General features: G+C 41.5%; 1 protein-coding gene across 6 annotated transcripts in view; it reads left to right on the top strand.

Annotated features, from left to right (window-relative positions):
- USP3 (ubiquitin specific peptidase 3) overlaps nt 1-21,220 on the top strand; it is a 100,905-nt gene that overhangs the window by 51,427 nt on the left and 28,258 nt on the right. Inside the window, exon 1 of one of the 6 annotated variants that reach the window (XM_048081363.2) lies at nt 4,697-4,927. The exons of 2 other annotated variants lie outside the window; for them this stretch is intronic. Coding sequence is in view for 2 of the 4 variants with exons in the window: in XM_048081361.2 (XP_047937318.1) it covers nt 6,012-6,102 (91 nt within the window). In the remaining 2 variants the exon portion in view is untranslated. Of the gene's footprint in view, nt 1-4,696; nt 4,928-5,813; nt 6,103-6,562; nt 6,757-16,939; nt 17,852-21,220 lie in introns of those variants that run through there. 3 more of the 6 variants (XM_048081361.2, XM_013177479.3, XM_067004085.1) reach the window with 3 other exon arrangements.

The raw sequence follows: 21,220 nt of genomic DNA, 5'->3' as shown, positions 1-21,220 counted from the left end.
TGTTGAAAGCTGCCAGGCATGAGAACTTCCATGCATTTGTTTAAGGCATGAATTGAAAATAACCCCTTTTCTATACAAAAGTTAAGAAACACTGTGGAGAATTTTAAAGCAATTAAGTTCATTCATGTCATATTTTTTTTTACATCTTTCTTGATTTGTTCAAAAAAAAACACCACCTCAAACCCACCACACAGATTAATCACATTCACCTTTATTTATACCTTGCAGTGGGCTCAAGCCATGCCAGTGCAGACAAAGCTAAGTTTGGATCAAAGGTAAAGCATTGCCTTTGTTCAATAGGATGCCTCTGGAGTCCTTGGAAAATGATGTGAAATTAACATAAGCTCTCAGAAATCAAAGCACTAGAAGATCATCTGAATATCAGTTATTTTTATTCTGGTAAAAAGACTACATCTCTTTGCTTGTTTGTTGCACTGCTCTCTTTTCCTCCTACTACCACTCTCTCTTCTGGAGCTACAGCTCCCAGAACACAATGAACTAGAGCCATATTCTAAGGATTTCAACCCCATCATCTGAGAGATGAAGTTGTAACAGGCTTCCCACTTTTTGCTTTCACACTTAGCGTTCACTGTTGTAAGCCGCAAGATTATGTTGGAGGCACTGTTTGCCTCCTGCAGAAGAGCGTCCATTCTGGAGGACTCTATCATCTCAAAGTACCCTTTCCAAAATGTCCACTAGCGACTGGATTTTGCAGGCATGTTCAGCAATGGGAAAATTAAATCTCTTACACCAGGTCTCGTGGGTTACCACATTGTTGTCAAGGCTCAGAAAGTGCTTCATCTCTTTGGGCAAACACAAACCATGGAAAAGGACACTTTTTTTTTTTTTGTCCTGATTGTTGTAGCACATTAACAAACTGCCCCTTTGGCCCACTTGGACTCATTTGCTTAATGGAGAGGAAAGCAACCTTTTAATGTCATTTGAAAGAAACACATAAACGCAGATTGTAGGCTAGCCCCAGTTCAAGTCAGTAGAATTGCTCCAGTGTATGCTGTCTGGGGAATCTGACCAGTAGTTCTGCTTGTCTGAAGGAACATCCTTCTGGAGAAACATGTGTACATGTACAATGTATGCATGAATATACATATATGTATGTGTATGTGCCTACACAGTCCAGACCACATGGATCCTGTTGATAGTATGCAGTTTCTTTGGCAAGTTTCTTTCTTTTCTGTGCGTTTTAGGAAACATAACTGCTCTGTAGGTATACGTACTTCATCTGGACTTGAGAGAAAAACAATCTTCTGCTCCAATGCAATCTGTATCAGCCTAATTCAATCATACTGCTATAGTAAACGTTATTCCCCACAAGAAACGACTCATTCAGAAATGAGGGTTCCCTCCTCAGCACTGGGAAGAACCATTAATCCTATGGAAGCAGAAGTTCAGGTAATTTCTTCCAGTGATGGTGCTGAATGAAGATCCTTTCCGTTCTGTAGCAAGACCTGGTACTTTTTCACAATATTTTGTGCCACACTGCCCCCTCAAGGTATGTGCGCAGAAGTGGTGTGGACATGCTTCAAAGGGAGTCATCCCTGTCTCTTTATGCTTTAATGTTATGTTCCAAATATTGTTACAGATGCTTACTCTGGATATTTGCCTAGTTTTAACATTTTGTCTTTCATCTATGGCAGCCCTGCCTTTTTGAGAAAAATCCTTAACTGTGTAAAGGGATTCACTTGTGGTGTTACGATCAAATACTGAAAAAGTGCATGACCTTTATTTTCAGTTTTTTTCATTGCATGTGTAGGCAATGGAAATAGATCTGTTAATGCAACAACATGCTGCCAGAAATGTGTTTGTGGTATTTCTTGTGCTGTGGTTTACAGATGCAGCTAAGCTTCTGTCCACCGCACAGATGGCATACATCTCTTAGTGCTGCTAGGCCAGCCTTTAATAAACGTTTTATTAAACTGAGACCCAGTATTATGACCTCCCCATATCCTGATGCTTTCTACTGATCTTTTCCAGGCCATTTGTCTGCCTTAGAGTTGCAGCCACACTGAGTAAAGAATTCATTTCCTTGTAGGTTTCTGTATTGTCCCCATTGCTGTCACCGTATCTGAATGTTTCACTTGTACACCTTGGGGAATATAGGGAACTATATGCTAATTGGATCTGATACACAGAGAGGTGCAAGTGCAATCTATCATGGTTCTACTAGGTCTGGATGGGCACTTAGTGTTTTCAGAGTGCTTACGGCTTTATATGTTCAGAGCCAGAGGTCTGCTAATATCTTTTTCAGCTATGAGAGTTCAGTGCACCTGCCAATCTCATTCCATATGTGCTCAGTTTACCACTTAGAAAAGAAGCAGCATGCTGGGGGACAGGATATTATTTCTACCTTTATGAATTTAATCTAGAAATTTTAGCTGGATGTGTAGCCTTGGAGTTAGGAAGACTAACTTGTACAGTGTCACACAAGAATTTTCCGGCAAAGACAAATTGTAGTTCTTCATGTTAGCATTCATTCCACTCCTCCTGTGTCCTCCTTTCCCCATTCCATACACTCCAGTTTCTACAGCAAACAAGGAAGTCGTCCAAGGCAACAATCTGCTTCACTTGATTCACTGTGTGATGTCCATCTAGTGATCTTGAAAGAAGACAAGCTCACATGGAAATTTATGCTATTGCATCATTAGACCATATCATAGTATATACGCAGGTTAATATTTTCAAATATTTAAGACGAAAGATTTTGTTCCTGAGAAGTACTGCAGAATTAAAGAACACTCCAGGCAAACTTACCCACTGTAAATAGTAGGTATACACACAGGATACAATTTAGGGCCAAATTTCTCAGTTGCTCTCAGATGGAGCCTATAGCATAGGTGGATGTCTACATACAACCCACAAGAGGAGACCGTGTGGAATTTCTCTCTAGCAGTAGAATTGATAATGTAAATTTCTAATTCATAATGCTGATTCACAGACCCCTGTTATGCAGTGATTTGCACCCATTATGAGCATGCCTGTAATCTTAACTATCGTCTAAATTAGACTGCTCTGAGGAAGGATGGGAGCAAGAGATGGGACTCCAGTTCCAAATTAAGTGGTTTGTTCTCAAGGCCTCTCATTGAAAAGGCAAACTGAAAAGGAAAATTATACCCGGAGCTTCTACTTAAGTTTTCCTTGGCATCGGAAAAATGTGGGCTCCCCCATTTGCCATAGGCATGGCAACTAAAATGAAGAAACATGCAAATGTTTGGGCAAAATTACACTGTTTAAGGTGCTTCACTGTAAGGTTGTCAACCAGCAAATGAAAGGAGGAATAAAACTCCATTATTGTCTTGCAAAGGAACGAGGTGTCACAGCGTGTATGGTTTTGGCTCCTAAGTGTGGATCATAGACTTAGAAGATGAAGGGCCTATCTTGCTAAGTTGACACCTTCTTATTTAGAGAAGTTATAACTTAGGTGTCTTTCATTCCAGGAAACGCTGTGCTTAGCAGAGCTATGCAGCCCTTGCTGACCTCCCTGCAGTTCCAAGCACCTTTTGTTCTTTTGTTACAGGGATCTTAATAATTCCATGGCAGGGGAGAAAGGAGATTTTTCTTTGTGCATAATATTGCAAGCTGAATAGTCACATCTTACAGTAAATGTAATAGAGATGGTGAAAGACCTCTTAAATTAAACCGAAGCCATGTTTTTTTTCTTTGAGAAGTTTGCAGCTTTTTGGAGTAAAAGAGGAATTGTTAGAGCAAGCAGTCTGTTGTGCCTGAATCTCTAGACATTTTTGAGAATGTTTCTCTTCCATAGTCCCCCGTGTTTGTTGGTTTTGCTACAGTGGATCACGGCTTTTCATCTTCATCTTTTCTGAAAGATCCTACTAGCTGCTTTTTCAGAAATGGTAACATTCTTGCACAGCCACTACCCCATTCAGTCTGTTACTCTAAGTCCACTGGGTCCTTGGGGAAACAAGATGAAACATAAGGCCACACAGGGGCCCCTTCCTCTTGACTCTTAACTCTTTCTTTGTCGTGGCGCAGAACAAGCGATGGGCAATGTGGAAATGTAGTTCCCTTTCCTCAGGACAATAGAAGGGAGCAGTTTTCTACCTGGCTTAGAGAACATGACTAACGTTATTGCCACTTCATGTCAAAAGTGTATGCTTGCTGGATCTTTTATGACGGCACAATACAGCAGTGCAAGGCACCAGGTGTCTAGGGAGATACCTGCAAAAAATGAAGCCCCAGGAAAAGGAAAACTTGGCCTTCTTATATTCAGGAGGGGCAGGAAAAGAGGATCTATTATGCCTTGCCAGAAGATATTTCCAACATGGCTACGCTAACAAGAACTGTTGTAATACAATGTGTTGTAGCTCTACTGATTTTAATACACTGACTTTTGTGGAGCTATCAATAATTCCTGCAGGCAGGGGTCCAACTCCAGTGCCCACGCAAGGCTGTACTGTTCCATTGCGCCAGACCCTGCTTCTGTTTACTTACGCAAGGAGTAGGTTCTCCTTTCCAGGTATAGTGTATCAACCCTAAAAACATGAAGGGGAGTGCTAAACTGGAAGTAGATCATTACAAGTATTTAACTATGTTTATTTTACCATATTTAATCCTTGTTAACCAGGGCCTTACTTCTGGAAGACTAAATACCCTGCTAACATAATCCACGCAGTGAGATAAGAACCGCCTGTTTTGGTTAAACTCCGCTTGCACAATACTACTGACAGAAGGCCAAGTCCGGCTGCTACCGAGGGAAAAATGATCAGGCCAGATCCAGCTGAGGTTTTTCTCTTGGTTTGTGTGTGGGGAGGGGTGGGACACGACAAGAGCATTCAACACACGCCTTGTTTGGGAAAGGCAGAAAGCAACTACGGGCAATCTGCTTTAATTTAACACGTGTCTTCTTTATACAGACTGGAGAAAAAAACAGAGGGCAGAAAAGAATCGAAAGGTACATAAATATGCTAACCATTTCTTGGTCTTTGAGCTTGTATAAGTAATTCAGATGTATATCAAAGTTGTGTTATATGCATTTTTAAATCTGTCCTTCTCCCACTTCTTTTTTTGCTCTACTCATGCCTTATTTATTAGGAAAATATACAAATACATGCTTTTTGTAGAACCTGCAAAACATATGTTGGGACTGGTATTGACTGACTGATCAAACGGGGCAATTTTGAAGGACAGGGGCACATTAAGGAAGCTCTGGGGTTTTGTGTAAAGGTAACATTTGCTGCTGCCTAATTCAGTTTGCTGTCTCTGAACTAATTCTGCTTCTGAATGCTCAGCTAGAGAAACAAACTAACTGCAGTTAGTGAATGCTGAGCGGTTTCCTTTGCCGTGGAAAATCGGATCTTCCCTGATCTGAGCTTCTCCCTTGTGTATGCAGGGCAGAACTTTATTTTTCACCTTGGTTATGGCAAGAGAAGAGGAGCAAAGCCAAGGTGCAGCAGTCACAACGGAGATTAAAACATCCCTGCTGCTTGAGGTGTTGCAGGGGAGGATTATGCTTGCTCCGTTTGCAAAGGAGCCGGCTATCTCAGTGCTGGCCCAGCGACAGCACGCCCCTGGCCGAGCCCCAGAGCTGTTACCGAGCAGGGCCGGAGAAAGCGGCACCGCCCGCGCTCCCGCTACCCCTTGCAGGCAGTCCCGTGGCGGCGGGGCCGGGCAGCGCTGCAAAAAGCGCGGGCTGCGCGGCACCGCGGGCTGCGCGGGCGGGAGGCGCGCACCAGCAGCAGCCGCGGGCCCCGTGCACGCGCGCACCCCCCTCGGGAGCAGCGGGAGGAGGAGAAGGGCGCGGCCCCGCCCCGCCCGGCGGCGCGGAAAGCCCGGCGGGCGGAGCCGCGGACGGGAGCTCGGCTCCTCGGAAAGCCCGGCGGGAGGCGGGGAGAGGGAGCCGCCGGGCTTCGCGGACGGGAGGCTGGCTGCCCGCAAAGCCCGGCGCGCGGATCGCGGCCTCGTCCCTAAGATGGCTGTTGTGCGCGGGGCGCCGCCGCTGTAGCGCCGCGAGGAGCCGCCCGCCGCGCCTCGCCGCCATGGAGTGCCCGCACCTCGGCTCCAGCGTCTGCATCGCGCCCGACTCGGCCAAGTTCCCGCAGGGCTCGCCCTCCTCCTGGTGCTGCAGCGGTGAGTGCGCCCGGCCCGGCCCGGCCCGGCCCGAGGCGGCCCCGGGCCCTCACGCGGCGGCCGAGCGCCCTCAGCGCGGCCCGGCCCGGCCCGGCCCCGCCGCCCCTTTGTTCCCCGCGGGCCCGGCCCCGAGCCCCCCCGGGCGGCTGCCGCGTGTCTCGGCCGCGGGGGCCGGGATCGGGGCCGGGATCGGGGCCGGGCAGCCCGCTCGGGGCCGCCTCCCCCCGGCGCGGAGGAATGCGGAGCGCGGCCCCTCCGCCCCTTTGTTCGCTGCCCGGCCCGGGGGCAGCCCGGCCGCGGGAAGGGGGGCCGGCGGCCGCCGCGGGGTCGGTGCGGCCGATAAACCGACCCCGGGCTGCGGGGGCTGGACGTGTGTGTGGAGCGGGGTCGGGGCTGGCAGGCGGCGCGCTGCGCCCTCCCCGGCGGCCGAGCGTCGGCAGCGGGGCAGCGGGCCGGAGCCCCTCGGCGGGCCGGGCCGGTCCCTGGCGCAGTAGCGGTGCCGGCAGCCGCCGCGGCCGTGCCTCGCTCTTAAGCGCTGCCGGGCGCGTCGTGCTGTCTGCTCCCTGCAAAGTAGCCGCTTCCGAGGTGTTTCCAGTTTGGCCTTCAAATAGATCGTTGCACACATGTAACCCGCGATGTTAGCTGTCATGGTCGGTACGTTTTGGTCTGTTTTAACTGTGTCGTGCGTAGTTACGCTCAGCGCTGAAGTACGTGCAGGCGAGTGCACGCAACCAAGTGCTTAACGTGGCCAGTAGGCCCCATTCCGAGCAGCATGACCTGGTGTGTCTGCGGGCATTGCACAGAAACTCTCTTTTGGGAGCAACACACAAAGGAACACTGAAACGTTGGTTACGTTTTAAGGTGTTCCTATTTTTAAAGAGAAGATAGTTGTCCTTTGTCTAGCCGTATCAATGCTTTAGTGTGGGAAAAGTGCTGCTTACTGGAGTTCTTCCCTAATTGCAGTTTCCTGGAGCCAAGGTGTGGTAGCGCTGCTGCTTCCTTTGGCAGAACCAGTTATTTTACTCTGTAATGCTTTTGATTTTAGAGGGAGTAAGCTTTACAGTGGAATAATATGAAGAAATGATTAGAGGGAAAGAAGGAGTACAGGAAAAGTTGGTTTTTGTAATGTTTGGTTACTGAAAAAAATTCTTGGCTAGCAGTGTAACTCTCTAAGTCCATCTGTTATCTTTAGGCTATCATGGGTAAGCAAAGTTGTCATCCAGAAACATATGGTAGTAAGGAACCACCCTAAAAACAAGCTAGATAAACTTACAAAAACTAAAAATATAGGTTCAGGTATTAATATAACTTTTCAGCTTCAAAAATGAGCCAGTGTACAGCTACAGGATCCTGTTAGGCATGCTTCTAAGTGAAGCAATTAAAGCAAATTTTTCGTTGTCAGTCAGAGGTGTTTCAGTTGATTTATTACAGTTGGGAGGCAGGAAGGAGAGGTGATGGACACTTTGGGGAACCAAAGGGATTAATAATGATGCAGTATTTAGGGGAGTGTCTCCACTTGCTATGCTTTTTAATAAAATTAAGTCAGTCAAACAGTGTTTGCATAGCTAACTATTGGGTAAGGAAAATGTAGGTATGTTGCATTTAAGACATTCCAATGAGCAAACAGCAGGCTGTCGACAACGTAAAGTGAATGAAAAATGTTATTAAAAATGAATTTTGTGTTCCTCTTAGTCTAGTACAATGTAATGCATTCCTTCTCAGTTACAGTACTAACGCATGCTTACTGTTACGTTAGCTTCCTGATGGTGTGTAGAGTACAGTCTTTGTTGCCTGTGCTTATTTTAGTGAGATAAACTTCTAAAGGTGTGTAATACTGGTTTCTGTCAGTTCACAATATGTACAATTTCTCATTTGCTGGTTTTGCTGCAACTTGGTAACATACAATTATATAAAGAAAGTGACATACAAATTAGTATCTTGTCAAAATTTAGTGCATTTCCTATTGCCTTTGATGCTGTTTTCTAAGATTCTGTGAACTTGGTTCTTTCTGTTGGTGTTGTTGCCTCCGTTGGAGAAAAATATTTAAAGGTAATTTTCTGCAGTATGTAATTATAAGGCATCTATCATCTGCTGCATTGTCTTAAAATGACTCAGAACCTGTAGTCAGTCCTGTTTGGAGTTACGGCTGACCTTTCCAGAAAAGGAGAGCGAGCAAGGGTACTGATACAGGAAGCTTTCTGGCAGCCACGTGACCTGCCAGTGATAGCAAAACATTACAGAAGAACAGGTTGGAGAGCGAGGTCGTAGTTCAGACTGCCAGTGGCTATTTTTGTCATTATCTTGGCTATCTGTGGTTTGAGGACCTGGAATCGTCACACTGACTGAGTGACACGTGCTGGTGAATTACCATTTCCTTTCCTCTTCAAAAGCTTGATGGCAACAGTAACTTCAATTTGGACACACTGTTGAATGTTGTGGAGATGCACTGTTGTACAATGGAAGGGTGTTGCATTTGAAGCTGGTATTCTGATGTTAGCTTTACTGAAGTTAGGGAATTGAGTAGAGGAGCATGTGCGCCTACCTGAATTGCTCTTTCAGCCTAAATCAGCTCTCCTAGAAGCTACCTGGTGGAGTTGTTACGGAGGTTTTGTGATGAAAGAAGACTCTTGGAGAACAATAAGAGGAAGCACCAATCACAAGTGTGCTGATCTGAGTATGAATGGTTTTGCTCCAGATTAAAGAGTAATGGTCAATTGCTCATTTTAATTCATCTTAGAACTTCTATGATGTTACTAGTATATACTTAGGAAGTTTAAGCACCTCTCTTTGGAGGATGGCATATTTTCCCCTGAGTATTTAATCCCGTCAACAGTGCTCTGTACAGTAAGCAATACAGAAAGAAGCATGCATTTGCTCTGAAGAGCTTCAAGGCTGTCAAAAAGGAGCACAGAATGCCTTTTTGGAGATGCAGAGGCAAATCCTTTGTTGTTGTCCTCATAATTGGACATTTAAGAGGAGAGGAGATGAATGTATAACATAGAAATTGTACAGAAACTGAAAATTGCTTTTAATCAGTGTTGTCACATGTAATACTGCATGCAGATGTCTGCTAATTCCAATTGCAGTGCAGTCTTTCCATGCACTTTAATTTCTGAAATTTCTGCTGAAGTTGGAAGCAGAGTAGCTGGAGGCGTTGGCAAGACTGTAGAGTGTCACAGAATTTGTCTGATGCGCCACACCTTTGGTGCTGTTGTGCAAATGGTGTAATTATGAAAAGTACTCTGGAACAGCTCAGATGTGGTATTTCTCAACAACTTTTCATAGACTCGTGAAACCACAGGGAGGTAGGCCTCACCTAAGTAAGATTGCAATCTTCTAAGCACACTTGTGCAAGTCTAGAGAATTTTGCCAACTCTTTTCCTGCGTGGTCGAGGTGAACTCGCTGATTGTTTGATGGAGAATTTCAAGGTACTTCTTTAGAAGAACAACTGCAGACATAGGTTTATGTCTGCTGAAACAGAGATCCAGTGAATTATTTTTCCAGGGGAATTGTGCTTTTGAAATACGCTTATAATGATTGTTTCAGATCACTGTCCGTCGAATACCTTTTATTTCATAAGTAGCAAATTTTGTTAGATATCAAAGAGCAATTCTGGCTGTAGAGCGGTATTTCCTGCTAAAGCTAAATATATTTGCCTGACATCTGTTTCTTGGATTCTAATTTCTGTTGAATAAGAACTGTAATTTCACAGTTGGTCAGAAGCATACATTGTGGCATTTGCAAATGTCACTGGGACTATAAAAAATACAGAAGAAAGCAAGCACTAGGAAGCTGGCCTAGTGAACAACGATTATGGTAGATATCTGCATGGTGAATTAGAACATTTTTTCTGTTTTTAAAGTAATTTACAAAAAGGCATTGTTAGTTCAGAATAACCTAAAATGTCACTGAATGCTTTATGTATACATGAGAGCAAATGGTTTGGGCCGAGTGGGAGAACTTCTGAGAACGTGACTGTTCTGGGTCAGACTGCGTTTGATGTCCCCCACGTAAATCGGGTGCCCTGCTTTCTTTTTCTTGGGGCAGGCCCAGCATTCTGGCGGGCTGTTGGACGGCTGCTATCAGCGCCAAAACAAACATGCTGCAAAAGCACAGGTACACAGCCTTTAACCATCTCGACTTTCCTTTCCGTCTCAGCTCCTTGTTAGTGTTTCTCCTCCATCTCCACGAGTGTTTATACTTTTCCTTTTTCATTTTAATTACTAGAGATCCTCGCTTTGTCTTTCTTTCTATTTTTAGTAGAACATGGGAGGATAGAGAACTCGCTGAAGGTGGAGAGGGGTAGGTAGGACCTTCTTCCTGTGACAAGTTATTTTCAGTTTGCAGAGTGTAGACTCAGGGTAAGCTCGTGGGCAGTGTGTAGACATAATACTCTGTTTGTGAGGGTTATTTCTCATTTTTTCCCATACCTGAAAAATCAATTCGACCAGGAAATTACCAGATTTATTATGAAATTTAAGGATAAAATAACTGTGTAAAAGTTAACTTTTTTTTTCTCAAGTCAAATTTTAAATTTAAGTGGCATTTCATCTATTTCTCAGGGTCAATGCAATGCAGTTATTAACTCTACAGACTTCACAGGCTGTTTTATCTCCTCAAATTCATACTTTTTTTTTTAAGTAAAGTTTGTTGAGTTGGTTTGTATTGTTTTAGATTTGGTCTTGTTTTCATTAAAACTGTGAAATTTTTTTTTCCTATTTGAATCTGTTACTGACATATGAACTAACTAACCATGGAGGCAATAACTATCGTAGCCTATGTGATAGAGCATAGTGCTTTGGAACATGTTTTGTCAGAAGATGGATGTTTATTGAGGTGGGATAGGAATCTCAATTTCAGTCGCATAAGCTAGACCTAATTTTCCTTTTCACTATAGAAAAGAGGAGTCTTTGATTTCAAATACTTGGCATGTTTAAAGGCATATTTGAGTCAAAAAACGTTAAATTGATGGTGGTTAATATTTTCAAGTTTTCTTTTGAAAAAATTCTATTATACTCAAAAAAGTCACACTTCATCACAAAACATGAATGTCAGCTGATGAAAGAGACTGCTTCAGAGGGAGGTAGCAGTCAAACATCTAATATGTTGCTTTTCTTTAGAAACCCAGTCTCTAATCTTCATGCGTATTTTGAAGGATAAATTTACTTCTGAGTATTCCATATTATTTCATGATCTAACTAAACGCCAGTATTTTGAAATGACTCTTCAGAGTGCACCATATGGTAAGGAGACAGGGTGGTCTGAGGTGTTTTGGAAGTGGGATATATACGGCACACACACATACGCAGGACGGAGGCTTCTGTGTGGCAAACTCTTGACTTACCACAGGTTAGTTCAAATCTCATCACAGCTGGTTTAAATGTAATCAGGGTAATAATTTTCACCTGCCTTGCCAAGCCCTTCAAGATGTGCAGGTGTTTAACAAAAAATCAATATATTATTCTTACTCTGTTTTTTTTTTGATAACTACGTGCATGGTTGTAAGGCGCTACGGCCGACAGTGTTGGAGTAGTGAGATTTTTGTTGCATTTGTGTCTGAGGTTCTTAGAGTGAAAGTTTCAGATGTGGTATTTGGAAGGAAATAAAGCTTTGAGGCATTTCTAACTCGGTCAGTGCTGCTCACTTTATTTAGTAACCTGTTCCTGTGTTGCTTTCTGTCCTGTTTTTAATAGATGTTCATCACTTAGGTGAAGAGCAGTTGAAGGCCACGCACAATTACGATAATCCATGGAGGTTTGAAAATGCAACTTCCTCAGAAATTTAGATCTGAAAAGTAGTTAAGGCTTTTCAGATATGTATTTTGAGATTATTGGAGGAAACAATTTTTACTGTAGGGTGGATTAGAATAATAACTGATAAAACATTCGTTGCTTTATGGTATCCTTGTTAAGGGGGCAGCATAAGATTTTAAGTCCTTAATTTCCTTGATTATGCGAAGGCTTTAAAAATGTTGCTGACACTATTTGAATGTACTTAGCATTCAGCAGTCTTAACTGGTATGTCAAGGCAATGCTCTTTTTTTCCCCCTTTGGATTATCTATCTAATTTTGGATATTGTAGATGTAGCTGTGAAATTGTTTTGACAGATTATTACCCATTTGGATCTAATCACAATAACCACAGGCAACCTGGCCAAATAAGGTGATTCTTCTGCAAGTTAGCTTTTTCCCCCTCAAAATACCGCCAGTAGACAGCTGTTTAATGTGAAAGCAACGTAATGCTGTCTGGCTGGGGGGTGGGGGTCCTCACCAAATCCAAACAGGTGGATACTGATTTTTCAAGGTCATTCATATGTACGTTATGTGGATGCTGTGTGAACGCAGGTGTCCACTTGTCTGTGTTAGGGTACAGGTGCATGTTCCCAAAATAGCTGTGGCCCTTCTGGATTTTTTTTTAAACGTTTGGTTCATAAGTTTTTCAGTTGACAGTAGTTTTAGTTTTGTCCACTGCGCATTTGACTTCCTTTTTTTTTTTCTTTTGCTCAAAGGGATGATCAATAATGAGTCTTTTGCGTTGTACTGCAGAAATAGGCATCAAATATTGGTGCTACAAATGAGTAGATTAATAACTAGGATATATAAAGAAAGCAAGAAGCATTCTTGATGTCTTTCCCTTCTTTTCCCTCCTACTTCCATCTTGATTTTTTTTGGCCTGAGATTGATTGCTAAACGATTCAAGAAGATTCTTTTCCTTAAGGGTTTGAAAATTGTATTACACTGCTGGCTCTGCTCTGCCTTTTCTGACAGCTGTCTGAAAATGCGTAATTCATTTCTGTCTTGCTCTAGCATAAAGATGGAATAACGTTTTTTTTTGCATTACTACTATAATGTAGAACAACATCTGTTTTCCTGTGAGAGCTAGCATTAAATTTTTAAATATATACGTATACATGTGTGTCTGTATTTAAATGTGGATGCCAATTAGTTATCAAAGTAGCTGATCCACTAAAAATTGGTTTTAGACTATTAGGGAAAAGTAGAGGTAATAGTTCTCATAAAAACTCTTTTGGTTATGATTGTTAAGGTAAAATAAACATGCTACTGGTGTGTTACTTTTTTTTTCCTTTTTTCTTTTTTTCATAACGCACATTTTCTTACTGTTGCTTTCAGCTAGGATGTGATTTATATGGTATAGGCAGATAAATCAAGTGTTGACATTTGACTCGACATATGGAATAATATACTGCATTAAATATACTGCATTAAATATACTGCATTACTGTAGCCTGAGCACTAACTTGGTCCTGTTTTATTGAGAAAGCCTCTATGCATATGATTGGGAGTGCTGAGGGACCTATTTTTTATTTTATTTTACCGTAACAGAGGAAGCACAGCATGCTCTGTGTCTTGCTGCTGTACATGATCTGAATTTTTTTTTTTTCTTGAGTTCGTTTAACCACTTCCTCGGGAAGTGACGTGTCTGTTTACACTGATTGAAAAAAGTTTTCCTTACTTACCCGTATGCTTCTCCAGTACTGACTTAAGCATACGGGCAAATCAAAAAGCATACATTTTTCCACTTGCAAGTTTTTCAATGTGAAATTCTGGTTACATAATGAAAACTCTGAACTGTAAGTCAGTGTGTTTGAGTGGAAGTTGAGAGTTGAATTAAACGCAGAAAAAACTAATCACCTTGTTCTCTGACAAACATTCCTCAATGTTAGAAATGTGTTGGGGACTTCAGTGACCTGCTTTTCCTGTGAAAAATTGTTTACCTACCTATGTTTTGTATTCTCATTCAGCTGCTGTTCAGTATGTTTGAATTAGGTATGTTTTTCCATTGTATCAAAGTGGTTCACTGTAACCATCTGTGAAATTTCTTACATGAGACTGAGTAATGCTTTTATTTAGTGACAAGGAGTAGAAATACCACGTGTCATTATGCATGAGCACAAGTATTAGTTGATTTTGTAAGTTCACGGATTGTCACAAAATGACTCATTTGTTTTCTCTCTAAAAACGTAATCTTTCTGGTTTTGGCTAGAAGACAATGGCAGAAGAAACAGTTTCATTTTCCCACCATATCTTTAAGGTGAGGCTAGCAACCTTCTGTCATCTTCTGAGCTTGTTTGAATTCTTGTACATTTGGATGTGATTTTACTTAGGCTGTCTTGATACAGTTATGACTTCTATTCATTATGCATCTCTTTGTTACAAGGGTATGCAATGCTGAAAGAATGGTTAACATTTTTATATTGTTAGCAATGCCTACCAGAAATCTTGTTTCCTTGTAAATTCTCTTGCTTTGATTTAAATGTAATTTAAATTTAATCTTTTCTTGTTTTTTTCCTCAAGCATGTGGGTGTTAGCTGATTTAAAAACATTGTTTTAAATAGTCCAATTAAAAATAATCTCCCCTTCTGTCTGGTTTCATTTTGACTAAATCCTTTTTTTTTCCTAAAACAGGCAATGGTGTCTATCAAACGAACCTTACCTAAAAGATTGTTGAACAGAAGAGTTACTTTCTTAGTACTAAATAGTTTAAAATACGATCAATCCATATATGAGCTTCTTGTAATGGGGCAGGTAGGATAGAAAGAAGAGTTTTATGTGAAATTAAGTTTGAAAACAAATAGGAATATTTTTTAAAACCTAAACAGTAAAACCAGCTGGCTTGTAAGTTCTAGTATGTTTCTTGTTTTCAAAGTCTATAATGTTCCTTTTTTATGCTTTTTCTTGTCTAGAATGGGGCTTTATCCTACTCGGACATTTGAAAAGTACTCTTGTAACACTTTCCTTTTTCAGTTGCTTGGTTTTCATTACTGTTACTCATCTGGAAGTGACTAGCCATAAGTTCTTAAAATGTGGAGCAGATACTTCTACCAGATGTGTATGCAGCTTAACCCTCCCCAGGCACCCCACAAAACCAACAACCATCGTCATTTAACTCAGCATTTAATTTCTGTAACCTACATATAGATTATACAATAATGTTAGCATTCTGCTGGGGCTCTGTGCTTCTGTGTACATTAGTGCCTGTCTTGTCCTACGATTTTACCAATATGTATACTGATTTTGGTGTTATGGAACCCTTCTGAATGTAAACAGACACTAGTGTCGCATAGTAAGGCTTGCGTATATGTTCCTAGTAGCTGCCCTTTTAAGTACACGCTGCTTTCAAAAGAATGCAAAGTCAAAAAAATGGGAACACAATCAGCTGTGTTAGTAAATGTGTACTTGGTAGTAAGTAACTTATATTACTTTATTACTTATAACTTACATTACCCGTAATGGATATTTTTATGTGCTGCCTGTTAAAGTACTGGCTTACCTTGGAGGCCACCTGCATTTTTTAAGGCTTCTTTGCTTCTGCTGACAACGTGATTTTTGTCAGTGCCAAAGAGTCCTATTACGCACATATCCAGATTGGCTGTGGTCTTCACTGATGTTCTGGGATGAGTAGGCCTTCTAACTTTTGCTCTGAGAAGCTGTTTTATTTTGTATGCTGGTTTATAATAGAGCTGAGGGGTCAGAGAGCAAGGGTACACATGGCTCTGTAATGCTGTGATTTGAACAGTTCATTTTAAGTGGAAAATCTTTGGTTCCAGTCTCAATTTGAATGACTGAATGTTTCATCTGGTGGATTTTGAATGTAGAATGCACAGGTACTCATTGCTGCAGAGCCTGCAGCCTAGGTTAAAGCAGTAGGTGCTAGGCTGGCAAAACTCATGCTCTCTCTCTTCCATTGTCTCCCCAGACTGCTGAATAACTGCTTACTCATGCTAAATGCCATCTTCAACGGGAGAAATTGTCGGTGTTCCCTTAGTGCTTAGGAGCAATCTGGAGGGAAAATCTTCCAGGGGCAGGAGGTGTGCTTATTAAACATAGGCATTCACATCTTGAATGAAAGGGGATTGTGCATAGGAAACTCGTGTGATTCAATCACTCCTTGGAAAGTCATCATGGCTGCATCCAGAGGGAATTCCACTCAGTTCCAGGGGTGGGCAGAGCCTTGCTGAGACTCCAGCATGTAAGCCTTAAGGAGCACCACCCAACACCCTTGTCTCCTCGATGTTTCCCATGGGCTGATAACTTGAGCGCTTCCTTAGTTAGAATACTGGCTTTCATTGTTTCCTCTCTCAGATGCCTCATACTTATGTATTGCACAGGGGAAGTTAGAAGTAATTCAGAGCCATTTTGGCAAGTCACCCTAAAAGTTCTGTGTAGGGGGCTGAGTGTCGGGATGGCTTACCCTTGCTTTAAGTGGAATGACACAGATGCCTAAAGTGTTAGGTCTAGTGGGCTCAATGCTGACCTGGGCTGCTAAAATTCTTTTGGCAAATTATTTGATATCACTTTCTCCATTTTTCGTCTTTAAAATGGAAGTGAGTTCGTTGAGAAATGCTCTGAATCCTGTGACTGAAAAACTTCCTATTTGAGATGTTATTACTGAAGTAGCTTGCATTATTTTGGTTAAACTTTTGTGCAGTTTGTATTGCCTCCTCTTGCAGTAATTTCCCAGGATTTTTGGAAGCTTTTTAGCGTGATTTCTTAGGCCTGATGTGTCACAGACAGAAGCATCATGTTTCACAAAGTAGGGCTTTCACTCTTTGGTGTGTGAATTGTTGCTTCTTTTTTCTTCAGATGTTGTTAATGGAGGCTACCCAGCTCTTTTTTGCAGTATTTGTCAGCTTGTTTCAGGAGCAAAACAGAACAATAAAGTCTTGCTATAAAATCTTAATTAGGGCAGTGAGAATGGAGTTAAAAGCATGGAGAAGGAAAAGCAAGTCTGTGTTTCTAGAATACTGAAAAGTATTCTTGTTTTTTGGGGGGAGATGCACATACATGCATCCATACACACAGGGTGTGTAGCTGTATATAACATATATATGTGACCAAGCGCATATGTTTCTGGGACAATTTGTTTAGCTTAACAACAGTATACCAGTGCAACCACAACTATGTAAATATTGCTCCTTCTGCAGATGCTGACTGGAGTATCAGCGGCCTTTTTCTGTTTAGTTCATATCAGCATATCTGACCTATTTTCTGTCAATATAAACTGAACTGAAGAAAGGTCACTTAGACTAAAGATGTTTCTGGGCAGTCATTATGTTAGTGTAATGTAACCATATGATTATACAAGTAAGATTTTAGTGTTTGTACAGCTCCTTTGGAGAACAAAGTCCAGGCTATTTTGTAAAGGATGCAGAGAGTAGTGGAAATAGTTTAATGCCCCTAATCTCGTTTCCATTCAGCATGCTCTTAACAGAAGGACCAGAATACTGTTCTTACTGTGCTGATATTCTGTGGTCTTTTCCTTAGAGATGTAATAAAGGGCTATTTTAAACCTTGGATGTGAGCACAGGCCTGTAGTAGCGATGGCCTTGGGTCAGTTCTGCTGCCGTGACTGGCAAGTAGTAGGTTTGCAGTGATCGCATGGCTGCTCTGCTGCCAGGTTCTCGGTGGACACTGCATCTTGCAGGTTTCTTAACTTGGCTGCCTTACTGAAACGGCTTCCTGTTTGTCTGCTCTTCCTGCTTCGTTTTTCTTTTGCAAGTTTCTAAATTATGCAGTGTGCTCTTTAAACAAAACTTAGTTTCATGGGTTGTTTGTATACTTCTACGTACTTGCAGCTTTCTCACAGTGGAAATGTGCAGCCTTGTTCTGTAAGGAATACAGCGTTTGCCAGGAGTGTTCTTGCTTCACGAGCCTGTGCTTGGAGTCTGTTTTCAATAAGGAAAGAAAAAGTCAAGATTCAGAAGTACATACTTGAGGGATCATGAGGGTAAGATGGGGTGGGGGGCCCTGTTACGAGAGGGCCAAACTGATTAGCTATGTCTTAGTCATTCTGCTTGATACAACGGCATGGACATTATTTGTTAGGATGGTTTGCAGGAAGTGAAAGCTGAAGGGACAGGGAGGGAGGGAGATCTGTAATGCTCCATAGTTACATATCAGTCTGTGTAGCGGTGTTTGATCTCTGGCTCTCTTGGGGATGATGGACTGATACTCTTCATTGCAGAGGGGTTTGTAGGCTGTATAACAAATGAGTATTCAGATTTCACTTGGATCATTCTGTAAAAGATGGTATTTTGCCTTGCTATTAGATGAGGAAAAATGTTTTTACACTTCTGAATAGCCTGATATTGATGTAAAGTGGCAAATGACTCACTGTTTCAGACAGCATTGTGGCACTGCAGATTTGTTTTCTCTTTTCTTTTGACATGTTAGTATTATCTTTGCCTAACCACTTGAAGCTATTCTAAAAATACAGTAATGTGGGACAGTTGGTAACCATTGCAGCAGCACTTCAGCTTCAGCACAGAAAGCACCTGATGTACCTTGGCTTGTAGAGTACTAAATAAGGTGTAACGGATGCAGAACTTTTTTAATGTGGTTAAGATGTTTGTCAGACATAACAGTATTGAAAATTTGGGGTTGCTAATGTAATGCAGGCCTCTTTTTTAAATAGTACTACAAAAAATGACCCCCCACATCCTACTTTAAATACTGATGTCTGAGGGAAGTAAAGATATAAGGACCTGTACAAATAGTTTTGAGAGTCCTTCCTCATAATCCTTTGTAATTGCCTAACCTGAAAGCCCCAAATGTGCAAGTCTGTTTTAAGGGCGAAGTTCCAGGGCTGTGTGATGTGCTTTGAATTGAGAAGGGGTTTGATGTCAATATGCATCTTGTTTCTGATCTACTCTTAAGCCTATGTCTTCATGTCAGCACTACATTTGAAAAGAATAACCTGCACTTTCTTTACACATGAAGCCTAATTTAGATTATAAGCAGTTCAGGGCAGTGACTGTCCTTTTGCTGTGCTTTCCACAGGGCCTGTCTTGTTAGGGTCCTGAGGAATGGCTAAAGCTGCCAGCCTAATTTAGTTTATTAATAATAAGGAACAGACAGTAACTGCTTTAGAATCTGGATTGAGGAATACCTAGAGAGCTGAGCTGTAATGCAGGTATCTACTGAGCCAGCCTCAGAGAAATACAGAATGCAATCTTCAGAAACCTTAAAAAATGGAATTGTGTAATCCTCACAGAGCAGAGCAACCGTAGGTCACCAATTTAACAGTGGCTTCTGTGTTTAATCTTGGTGGGAGTCGCTTCCATGTTATTTGAGTCCTTTGTGGGAGGAGATGTTTGTGCAGAAGATAAACTACACAGTTCTAATGTGATGCAATTGGAGTAAAGTTCCTCCTAAAAGCTAAAACAAACAAATGAACCGTCTTTTCCTTTTCTCTGATACAGAGATGGAAAACTTTAGTGAACAATATTATTTGGCAGTGTGCAGAGTCTGTGAGCTTGTTTGCTGGCCTTGTGCAGAGCACTTAAACCTGGTGTGAACTCTGCAGAATGAATGCTACCTAAGTGTAATTTAACGCTTAATAAGCAATCAGTGTTAAAATTAAAATATGCAAATGTGAAATGATAAATGCCTGCTATATAGTGGAAATTAAATGTAATAGTTTGCATCCCGATTCTTTGGCTTACTGGTTGAGAAATGGTTCCAACCACAGATGATAACATAGTGAAAGCAAAGATATTATTTGCAAGATGGGAGATTTCTGCTGGAATTTTAGTCCTAGGAAGGCTGTCTCTTTTTTCCTGGCAAGGAAAATGTTGAATAATAGTAGTGTTTTCTTCATGCAGCACTTAAGCAACTCTTAAATATCACTCTATATTTAAGTGCATGAATGGTTTTGGCTTCTGTTTCCTTCTGGTTAATTTTTTACATTTCAGTTTCTGTAATTCACGGAAATAAATTACTAGTCAAGCCAGACTAGTGATCCATTTTGCCCATGTATACCTGATGATGGCCATTTAATGTCTTCCCTTTCCCTTTGTCTTCTGTTTGCCAGTGTAGAATGTTGGTTTTCTGAATAAACTTTTGGTCAAATTTGACAAACTTCTTCCTCTTTTCTAACTCGAAGTGCAACACATGTAACTCTGCTGTGTATTGCAAGACTACCATCACAGTTGTGGGAATGATCAGCTTTAGAAATGGGAAAGCTTATTGCTGAAAAAAGAGCAATAGAAGATGGAGGCAGTGCGAGCAAATGTGTTTCTCAAGTAAAATAACTGCAGCAATTAAACCGTTCTGGAGTTTTCACCAAAGGGTTTAAAGTATCTGCTTCAAATAACACTTATGTGGAAATACTGCTGGTTTACAGTGCAGAAATATTTGTGCTTTTTTCCAGTGAACATAGTAAAACTCTTCTTCCATGGATTGGGGCTGTGAAGTGAAATACAACAACAATTTGTCATAATAAATAGAAACCAGAAAATAATTCTCTAAGAAGCAATGTTAGCTAGTTTATTTTTCCATCTGATTTAAATAAAAATGTCTAAAAAAGTATATTAGCTCTTTTAAATACCTGCGGTAGTAAGCTTTCTCCTGTTTAAAAATTGACACTCTTGCTTCTTACTTTTTATTAGCAGGTAATTTGGTAAAGAAACTTTTCTTGGTTTTGTTAGCTTAATTTTCTCTGATAGTCTTTGATCTTACCGGTTTCATGGGTACCATGGTTTGTAGCATGGTGAATCGACTTCTGAGTTTCACTAGCCGTCCCAAGTTGACCTGGTCAGGTGATGCTGCCCCAAAGCAGCTCCTGTGCATGCCTCAGTTTCCGCAGTTCATTTCTCTGAAGCATGCCTGCAGACAGGGAAGGCTGGTCTCTTCTCAAGCTTTTCTGCACTAAATAACAGTGCAAATAATTTGCATGTATGCTAGGACTTAATCCTCTTCTTTCTGTTCCTTCCTCATCCTGGCCTTACAGACCCTGGTGCTTCTGATGTTTTATTCTTCCTCTGTGACTCTTTTGATTGGCACTTACATATATGTGTAGACAAATCAGGTGGCATTGTACCCTCTTAATATTTTGGGGACAATCGAAGTTGTCTTTTTATTGTTGTTTTTTGGCTTTGCAGAAGTGCACTTAGCATTTTTCTTTCCTCTTCATATTAGCTGGGTATTTGAAAGTGCAATGAGATTTCTGTAAATTTTGTGGTAATGGATAGTCGTTAACAATTTTACTTCATTCAAATCTAAGCATTATATATCACAGCATCCCTCCTTCACTGACATGATCCAAATTGGAATTCCTCTAGAAATCGAGGAATCAGTATTGATTTAATTGTAGTTC

The sequence above is a fragment of the Anser cygnoides genome, chromosome 11, assembly GCF_040182565.1.
Source record: "Anser cygnoides isolate HZ-2024a breed goose chromosome 11, Taihu_goose_T2T_genome, whole genome shotgun sequence".
Taxonomy (NCBI): domain Eukaryota; kingdom Metazoa; phylum Chordata; class Aves; order Anseriformes; family Anatidae; genus Anser; species Anser cygnoides.
Note: the sequence above shows the minus strand (reverse complement) of the source record. Positions and strands in the feature narration are given on the sequence as shown.